Raw genomic sequence first — 10,010 nt, 5'->3', positions numbered from 1 at the left:
GGAAAATTTTTGGCATTGAATCACATTTACATGATTTCATATTTAACATGCCTTTCTGTGTATTCTTATATCAAAATGGTTATATTTAAGTTACACTTGTAGAGGTTTATGAAAACTCGAAGGTGCTCATCCTAAATGTATTTCTGGGCTGCATTTTTTTTTCCATCCTCCTCTGTCTTGCAATTCCAGACATACATACTCAATTGCTTTTTTTTTTTTTTTTTTTTTTTTTTTTTTCTTTTTTTTTTTTTTTTTTTAAATCTCAGTGGAGATTTGAATGCATCACAAAATCTTACAAATATCCACAAAAAAATCTTACAAGTATGTCATGTTAAAAACTTCATTTGAAGCATAGGTTGTCTACTGTGTTATCTACAATATATAATTCCAAGAATTCTGAGTTCATGTCAGTAGAAGGTTAAATAATGGGAATAAAATTCTGGTAAGATGTTAAATAAATGAAAATCCATACTAGCAGTGTATTAGCCTGCATACTAATTCTTTCATTTAAAGCATTCATTAGTTACATACAGTAAGAAACAGGCCAATTAGCTGAAAATTGTATAATTTCATGGTTCATAGTTCACACCATCATGTTACAAGGAAATGAGTAAGAGATGGACCTCTTGAAGGACTTACAAAATGGGATATGTCATGAAAAAAGGCTCAGTAAACATCTACTTCATGTACACAGATCAGTGTATTTGTGAACTGTGGGCAATAAAGTCCTCGTTTCAGGCATTGTTTAGTTAATACAGACTGGTCTGGCATGCTTTCAATACAAATGTAGTTTTGTGAGTCATTTACTCTATACCAGTGTTTTTGCATATTTAACTGTGGTTTCAAGAAACTTTGTCTAACCCTGTGTTCAGACCGGCAGCGATGCAACATGACAAGGGGGATGGAGGTAATTTACTTTCACTGAGAGCCGTCTGCTTCCAGTGACAGGAAGCAGTGCAAATTTATATATTTATATATATATATATATATATATATACTTTTATAGTACCTAAGGTTTCCTTGTGGCCTTTATATATGGACAGAAATATTGGGACACCTACATGTTAGACCTACAGAAGCTTTTATGACATCCCATTCTAGAGCCATAGGCATTTATATGGACTTGGTCTGCCCTTTGCAGCTGTAACAGCTTTGTGCGGGCCAGTCAAGTTCTTCCACACCTAACTCACCCCAACCTACCTTTATGGACGTTGCTTTGTGCACTGGGGCTCAGTCATGCTGTAACAGACAATCGAATTCCCCAAACTGTTTCCACAAAGTTGGAAGTGTACAGTTGTCCAAAATGTCTTGGTTAAAGCATTTAACATTTCTTGTCACTAGAACTTAAGGGGTCTAGGCCATCCTCTGAAAAACAGTTACATAGGTTTATTCCTCCTCCACCAAACTTTACACTTGGCTCAGTGCAGTCAGACATGTAACATTCTGGCATTCAGCAAACCCAGACTCGTCCATCAGACTGCCAGATAGAGAAGCGTGATTCATCACTGCACAAAATACACTTCCACTGCTACAGTGTCCAGTGGCGCTTTACACCACTGCATCTGACACTTGGCATTGTGCGTTTTGTTCTTAGGCTTGTGTGTAGCTGCTCAGTCTTGGAAACCCACTTTGTGAAGCTCCTGATGTGCAGTTGTATTGCCGATGTTGCAGAAGCAGTTTGAAACTTTTTTTTTTGAGTGACAATAGAGGATTCAAAAGAGGATAAGCACTGTGTGCTTCAGCACTTGGCAGTCCCACTCTGTGTATTTACATGGTCTGCTGCTTTGTGGCTAAGCTGTTGTAGTTCCTGAATGCTTGTGGCATAGGTGGCATCCTATGACCGTGTCATGTTTAGTCACTGACCTCATCAGCATGACCCATTCTGCTGCCAGTGGTTGTTGACTGCAAGGCTGTGTGCTTAACTTTTTTATTACCTGTTAGCAGTGAGTGTGGCTGAAACATCTGAACTCAATGATTAGGATGGAGTGTCAAAATACTTTTGTCCAAATAATGTGTATACCTCCACTTAAATACTAACCCCTGATCATATGCAGAGGAGAAAGTAAGTACACCCTTGGCTTCAGTAACTGGCACTGCTACTTAGAAACTCCTTAATGTAGGCATTTCCTTACGCTGTGCCAGTTTCTGGTGTCTACTGGGAAAATTTTAAACCCACTCGTTCATGCAAGATTATTTCAACTTTGCAACATTTTAGAGGCTTCTCTTATGTACAGCCCATTTCAAATCCCCCCAGAGCATTTCACTAGGATGCGGGCTTTAACTAGGCCTTTCCACAAACCTCCGTTACTTCCTTTTGAGTCGTGGATTACTTGTATTCATTCTGTGGTGTATTTACTTGTATCTTTGGGATGTTTGTCCTGTTTTTAAGGTCTGCTTCTTCAACTTCAACTTCTTGGCAGATGGCCTCACATTCTCCTCAAGCTCTTCCTGTATGAAAGTGAATTCATAGTCAATTCTGTGATTACAAGTTGGCCAGGCCCTGAGGCACCAAAGTATCCCTAAACCGTAACATTTTCATCAGCAAGCTTTACAGTTACATTGAAAACTCCAACTGTGTCTTTGGCTCGCCTGTCCACAGAACATTATTTCAGAAGTCCTGGACCTTGCCTAGATATTCATTAGCAAACTTTAGTCTTGCACTGATGTTCTTTTTAGGCAGCAAAGGCTTCTTCGTGGTGCATCTCTGATGAATGTCAAATTTGTGGGGTTCTGAAAGATGTCATTTAGCATCTTACAGTTTGCTTTTAATGTTTTATGTGCTAGGACAGCCTAGCCTGCACAGGCTGGCAGTGGTTTTAAATCTCTACTTGTAGATCTTCTAATGGTACCTCAAATTACAGTAACAAAGAGCAATCCAAATCAGATATCTGAGGTTTAAATAAGACAGGTTCCTCCAAGATGTTCACTATAGGTATTGTAATCATTAATAGCTGATCAGGTGCAGGTATAGAGGGGTGTACTTACTTACTTTTTCCATATAAGGAAATAGATTTTTTGTTTGTTTCAGTTATATAAAGGAGGACACATGTTAATTGTAGGTGTCACATGTTAAAATACATCAGCCCCATCACCTTGTTTAAATGTCATCTGAAGTTTAAACACCACTGGTCAAATTGCAAGTTTTGTTGGTTTTGTAAAAATCCATTAACACACCTTATAGTTTTTGACATGAGACATCTTTTACTAATTTAATTGCACGGTTTCCATTTAATTTTATTTCTATGTAACAAGTTGGGGTAAAAAAACAAAAATAAAATGTGTCAACATTTGCACAGGGCCGATTTCTTCCCCTGGTTTGCAAATGCCAGCAAATAAACAGTAATTGTGCATTAAAATAAGCAGAGATGTGTTCTCTGTGGAGATAAATCTACTTTGTATTTTACTACAGTCATATGCACAACTTTGTATGACCCCTGTCATAAAAAGGCAAAAAAAGATTAACAAAGTATATTTATGTGTAAATGTATCCATGAAAGATGGGGCTAAAGAGAAACTAAACAAATTGATATAATAATGGTAATAGCAAGTCTGTTTAGGAAGTGTAAATCCTCATAAATTGAGTATGGTGTACTTAATTAAATGAATTAACACTATTTACCAAAGAAAATGTCTTATTTCAGTAGTACTATAGACTGAAGATTAAAGTATGGGTAGATTATAGGTCAGAAAATACACTATATTGCCGGAAATATTAGCTCGTCTGTCTTCACACAAATATGAACTTGAGTGAAATCCCATTCTTAATCCATAGGGTTTAATGTGATATTGACCCACCCTTTGCAGCTATAACAGCTTCATCTTTTCTGGGAAGGCTTTCCACAAGGTATAGGAGTGTGTTTATGGGAATTTTTGACCGTTCTTGCAGGAGCTTTATTTATGAGGTCAGACACTGATGTTGGACGAGAAGGCCTGGCTCACAGTCTCCACTCTAATTCATCCCAAAGGTGTTCTGTCAGGTTGAGGTCAGGACTCTGTGCAGGCCAGCCAAATTCTTCCACACCAAACTCGCTCATCCATGTTTTTATGGACCTTGCTTTGTGCACTGGTGCGCAGTCATGTTAGAACAGGAAGGGGCTGTCCCCAAACTTTTCCCACAAAGTTGGGAGCATGGAATTGTCTAAAATCTCTTGGTCTGCTCTCTAATCTGACCTCTGGCATTATGCACCTCAGCATCTGCTGACTGTGCTCTGTCATTTTACTTGGCCTACCACTTTGTCTGAATTACTGTCGTTCCAAATCACTTCCACTTTGTTATAATACCACTGACAATTGATTTGTGGAATATCTGATAGTGAGGAAATTTCATGACTGTACACCTGAATTAATTATTTGGATGGTTGAGTGAATACTTTGGCAATATAGTGTAAGACGATGTAGGTAACATTTAAAGGTATATTTGTTGGAATGTAATGAAACGAGGTCTGCTCAACCAAATGGGCTGTTATTTGTCCATCAATTGGTGTATCTGTATTTAATCCCCGTTATGATGTAATGATATAATTAGGGTTTGATAGCCTTTTAAAAACACTGCATCTGAATGCTATGCATGCAGGTCCGTACATGTTAGGCTGACCCAGCAGGCTGTGCGCTTCATATCTATGTGTTCATTTAACCTCCAGCAGTTGGAGGATGTTATTGTCTTTGCTGGCTAACGAAAATCAGCCAGAATTCATAATCGCCTATTAAGTGATGATTGGTCAAAGTGTGTTAGGACACTGCTGTGTAGTATGAAGTGAAGGGAATTCAGTGTAGAGGACATTGTTGTACTGGGGCACAGCAACAGGAAAAACCTTTATTGAGCTTCTCTTGAAGAGACTGACACAACTGTATACGCATAACACTAGAAAGAAATAGTTTCTTACCAAATTGCCTCACCAGTATGCCTTTCTATCTCGCTCTTTTTCATAAAGTATTTTATCCATGACCGTTATTTTCAGGAAGATGCAAAACAACCTGCAACCTGACATGTTTAGTTTTTATAAAATAAATAGGTCTGATGCAAACATGGCAAATGTTTACCATTTCTTGTGTGAATCAACTTCCTTATTCACAATAATAGAGAGTATCCCTGCAAATTGCATTTTTTTTCTTCCATTGAAAGTAATTGTCATATGGAGGGGGCAGGTGGGTACTTTTTGTTTTTTTTTTTTTTGCTTCAAAATGTCTGAACATAATGTTGAGTAGCAGTTGGCATAAAATTGATCAAAAAGTATGATTATTTGGCAAAGTGGGCACACGCAAGATTAGTCTCATCATTTGCACATAGCCCAGATTGAATATGATTTAAATGCTGCACATCCACTCACAACAGTAACAAATGAAGCAAAGGTACTGAGATCAAGCATTGCTACATTTTCTTAGACAAAGTACAGCTTGTAAATATTATTGAGATACTCAAACTGTAGATCAGTACATGGTCAGACCTGCACCTTCAGCCTCATTCTCTTCCTCTCTTTTGCATGTGTTTAGTAATGCATTATTTTATTAAATTCAAGGATTAATGAGATAAATAAATATATATATATATATATATATATATATATATATATATATATATATATATATATATACACGGGGGTTGTTGCCTCTCAAAGCAACTTTGTGTCTCTCAGTTATACAGTTGTCTTATGTTGAAGAACACGTGGCCTTTTTACTGTCATCGGCTTAGTGTAAATAACAGTCTGCAGCTGCTACTGGTGTGACTGTTTACATACTGAAGAGAATATAACAAAAAAAAAAAATGAAGTGCTGTCATATGTTATTTCTCTTTCGTTTACTCAAGATTCAGCTAACAAACATTAGTGTTCAAGACCTTTTCCTTACTTGATATAAACCTAAACTTGGCAAACACAGCTAACAAATCACCAGGTAAAAATTTCCTGATTTCCATGCAACTGTATTGACCAGAATTTGTCACCAGTTTGAATTGTACTTTGCGCTTTGAAACTTACTGTTTCACTCTGTATGTGATGAATAAGACCTGATGTTTGTCATCTTTTACATCCTGTCACAACTTCAGATCAGCTGTTTCTTTTTTTTTTTCATTACTTTGACAAGCAAGTAACCAGGGACCCATCCTTTGGTCTGATATGAGTGGCCAAGCTGGACATTACACCTGGAATCTATTTTGTAGAACTGGATGTGAGCAGCAGCCACACCTCCCCTAGTTTGTGCCCTGCTCACAATTACTTATGAATTTGGAGACACAGTGACACAACTGTAGAATGAATGAGAGAAACCTAGCGAGCGGCCCTGGCTTTGGGGTCTGTAAGATACAAGTTATGCCACTGCTCTGCTTTAACTGTGACTATAATTGGCCATATGACAATCACTCAACTTCCACACGTCTAATATTCCTTGCAACACAAAAAGAAATAGTTTTTTTCTGTTTCAGTCTAATCATTGATCTGGTTGCCGTTTTGAAATAATTGTTTGTTTTTGTGTTCTCTCTCTGTCTCTCCCCAGATTGGTCCAGGCCTGTCTACTGTGTGGTGGGAAAAGACCAGGAACAGAAGTTGAAACCAAGTCTGATTTCCACGCTCACATTGCAAGGGGTTTTTTCCTTTTGCTTCCATTCAGAATTAATGTATTTATATGAAACATAGGATTGATATCCCAACTAACCCAGCAGGTAAGTAATATCCCAATGATTGTTTGATAGTGTAACGGTTCCACATCAGAGCCTTTAAACATATTTCAGTGTGCAGTTCCATTAACTGAATTAATGTCCACAAGATGGTGCTGTAGAAATAAGAACATGATCCCTGAAAGTCCCTGCAGAACAAAAAAAGGACTCCTATGATCAGCAATGGTGAACATTAAATTTCTATTCTCGGATGGGTCTGGTAAGTCATTAAATGTCTAGTGAGTCATAAAATCTTTGATAAAGTTTCTATAGAAAAGTAAATTATCACTTTCTATCTTTGGTTGTCCACTAGACTTTTCCTAAGGTATATAGGAAAAGAAAATTGCACAATAAAATAATACTTTAAGTAAATAAAGTTGTGTGTCATGCATTTTATTCCAAATGAAATATTGTTTTCATTATTGTATCATGTGAAGTTTTTGTATTATGCAGTCAGGTCTGAGTATGTGTACCCAGAGACTTAAGACTGATTGATTAATCTGTTTCATACCCAGACATTATCAACAAGTACATAAGACATTCCACCTTGTCTCAACTTATAGCCTTTGTTTTTCTTTCGTAAATGAGCCTCTTGTGTGGAATGTCTGCACTTCACTGACAGAGTTACATAATACGCTTAAATTACAAATACTTCTCTGTATAACCCACACCTCACACCTGTCAGTCAACTCGGGCAGTATTGGTGCATTTTCTCAGGTGCAAAGAATGTTCAGTGCTTATGCAAGAGAGTTGAACTTGGTTACTTGCTAAATTGGCAGCAGTTTCTTTGCATTTGTTTGCGTCATTTGCATGAAGATTGGTCCTATTGGTCTCTAACAGTTAGCGTACTGTCTGTTTATTTCTTATTGTTTCTACTGTTCTATTTTTTATAATTAACTTTCATAATAAAGTAGATCCAAATGAAGTATTTTGAAATCTTTGAAAGGCTGTGCATGTTTTGGTAATGCCAAGTCCTGTTTTATTGTTTGGCCTTTTTTACTTTGATTACTTGATTATCAAAATGATCAGTACATTTTTAGTATAAACCTGTATAATCAATATTGAGAACCCTATAAAAATCATTGTAAGTTGTAATAGGAGACATTTTCTGAAAGGCATCTAAGAGGAAAATGACCAGATCGCTATGTCAATGTGGAAAGTGTATTGTTGCGTTTCACCGATGAAGGTCCAGGCTTTCAGGATGTGGAAAAGGGAGATTAAAATGGACACAGCTCTAAAATCAAGCCAAATGAAGTGGCAGTGAAAATCTTCACACTTCTCGTTAGACCTTGGCCAGTTTCAAGTTTGACTGTAAATATTGATGTGGCTCTGAATGTAGGTCAATAAGCTGAGTCCAGTGTGTTCTGTGGAAACAATAACATTTGCACAGCATCCTCAATCCCTCTGTCTTACATGGAAAGCCTTTGTTTAGAATTCTTTAAGAGTGCACAAAGTCGTTTCTCCAAATAAGTCAAGGCACAATCGGCGAAGCAAGTCGTCGTTGTTAGAATTGTTAAAGCGAGTTATTTCTGGTCCCTTAAAACAAATACTGCATTAATTTATGAGTCCTGAGGAGAAGCACTCAACTTCAAAATGGTGCTGGTGATTTTACCCATCAGTGCAAGTCAGAATAATTCTATTAACAGCCAGTATAAGTGGCTTCTTATAAAGGAACATCCCTGGCAATAATTCATAGTATATTAGAAAGCAGCATCATATCATAGAACCTTTTTTTTGGGTGGGGGGGTTGTATTTTGTTTGTAAAGTGATGAACGATTAAAAACAACGGTAACACTTTATTTGAATGCTACCTACATAAGGGCTTCATAACACATTCATAAGCACTGAATAATGTGTTTATGAAGCACTACTTGAACATTTATTAAGTGCTTATGTCAGTTCTCGCAACCTGACATAAGATGTTTTATGAAATAAATGACATTGTACTGACATAATAAGAATAAACGTTGAACATATTTACAGCACTAAACATTTAAAACACTATGCATAACTATGTCAGCATTCTTAAGATGACATTGTACTGATATCAGGTGAAATATGCCTGGAAACCACCCCCTCTTCCCTCCATGGCAAGGATAAGATCATTGATGCAATTTTATATCACATCAGAAGGCAGATTATGACAGATAAATACATAAAGGTTGTTTTTACAGTTTGTGTGAAGTATTGTTTTTGCTTGATGTCATTCTTCTCCTCTCTTAAACCACATATGATATCAATACAATGTTGTTTTAAGAATGCTGACATAAATAGTTATGTATAGTGTTTTAAATATGTTTAGTGCTGTAAATATGTTCAAGGTTTATTCACATTATGTCAGTACAATGTCATTTATTTAATAAAACATCTTATGTCAGGTTGCGAGAACCGACATAAGCACTTAAAAAATGTTCAAGTAGTGCTTCATAAACACATTATTCAATGCTTATGAATGCGTCATGAAGCCCTTATGTAGGTAGCCTTCAAATAAAGTGTTACCAAAAAAACTAACTTCATATAATTTAGCCTATGTTAATACTACTGCACTCAGTTGATTAGTTAGCATTCATCAGTCTAGAAAATGTGCTGGCTAGGAAATTTTGGCACATTATTTTGCCGAGAAACTGACCGTTATTAGTGATTGTTAATTGACAACCCATGAAAACAACAAACAGGGTCCTGCCTTTATATAAACGAGGCTTTAGGCCTTTGATTTAAAAAAACGCAGCTTAACATAAGTTATGACAGAAATGTAATGTAGCTTAGTCTTACTTCCATTTACAACATATTATAGGCCAAGCAGTTATGTATTGTCTGTTAATAGTTCATTGGTTCATCTCTGACATCCCAAGTGCTTGTATTTACAGTCTGCTTTACTGTCATTTACTTCACTGTTGTCCTATTGGACCACTGACCTCTGCTGGTTCAAGTGACAATGGGGATGATATCTTGGTTTAGACAGAGAACTTTGTAGGGTTTTGTAACCTTAATCACCTACATTCTCACAAGAATAAGGTCTTCAGCATTTTAGCTGTGCTCACTGGTAAGTGCTGTAAAGTATGCAAACATTGCTGAAGTTCAGAAACTCTTGTAGCCAACTATCCACGTCTAGTGCACATGAAATTTGGTCATTTCTATGATGAAACCATTCTTCTGTGTTTTTAGCTCTGTCATGGAATTTCAGGCAATGCTAGATATTTTTGGTATGGAATACATTTGGAATGCTAAATATTATACTTTGCTGAAGTTGGAGACTTATTCTGAATGTCCCTTTTTTTAGAAGCTTCCAGCAGTTGTATCACTTCTATTGTAGGTTTTATCATTTAAGTGAAATCGAGGTCGGCATAAGGGCGAAAATGGTGCC

General features: G+C 36.8%; 1 protein-coding gene across 1 annotated transcript in view; it reads left to right on the top strand.

The window, feature by feature from the left end:
• The window catches only part of pspc1 (paraspeckle component 1), a 39,396-nt gene extending 32,374 nt beyond the window's left edge, over positions 1–7,022 (top strand). Inside the window, exon 7 of the mRNA XM_017710073.2 lies at positions 6,487–7,022. Coding sequence (XP_017565562.1) covers positions 6,487–6,540 — 54 coding nt within the window. The 3' untranslated portion in view covers positions 6,541–7,022. The remainder of the gene's footprint in view (positions 1–6,486) is intronic.
• Positions 7,023–10,010: the final 2,988 nt, after the last annotated feature.

Source organism: Pygocentrus nattereri, chromosome 12 (genome assembly GCF_015220715.1).
Source record: "Pygocentrus nattereri isolate fPygNat1 chromosome 12, fPygNat1.pri, whole genome shotgun sequence".
NCBI lineage: Eukaryota > Metazoa > Chordata > Actinopteri > Characiformes > Serrasalmidae > Pygocentrus > Pygocentrus nattereri.
The sequence above is the reverse complement of the archived record's forward strand: the minus strand, read 5'-3'. Positions and strand labels throughout refer to the sequence as shown.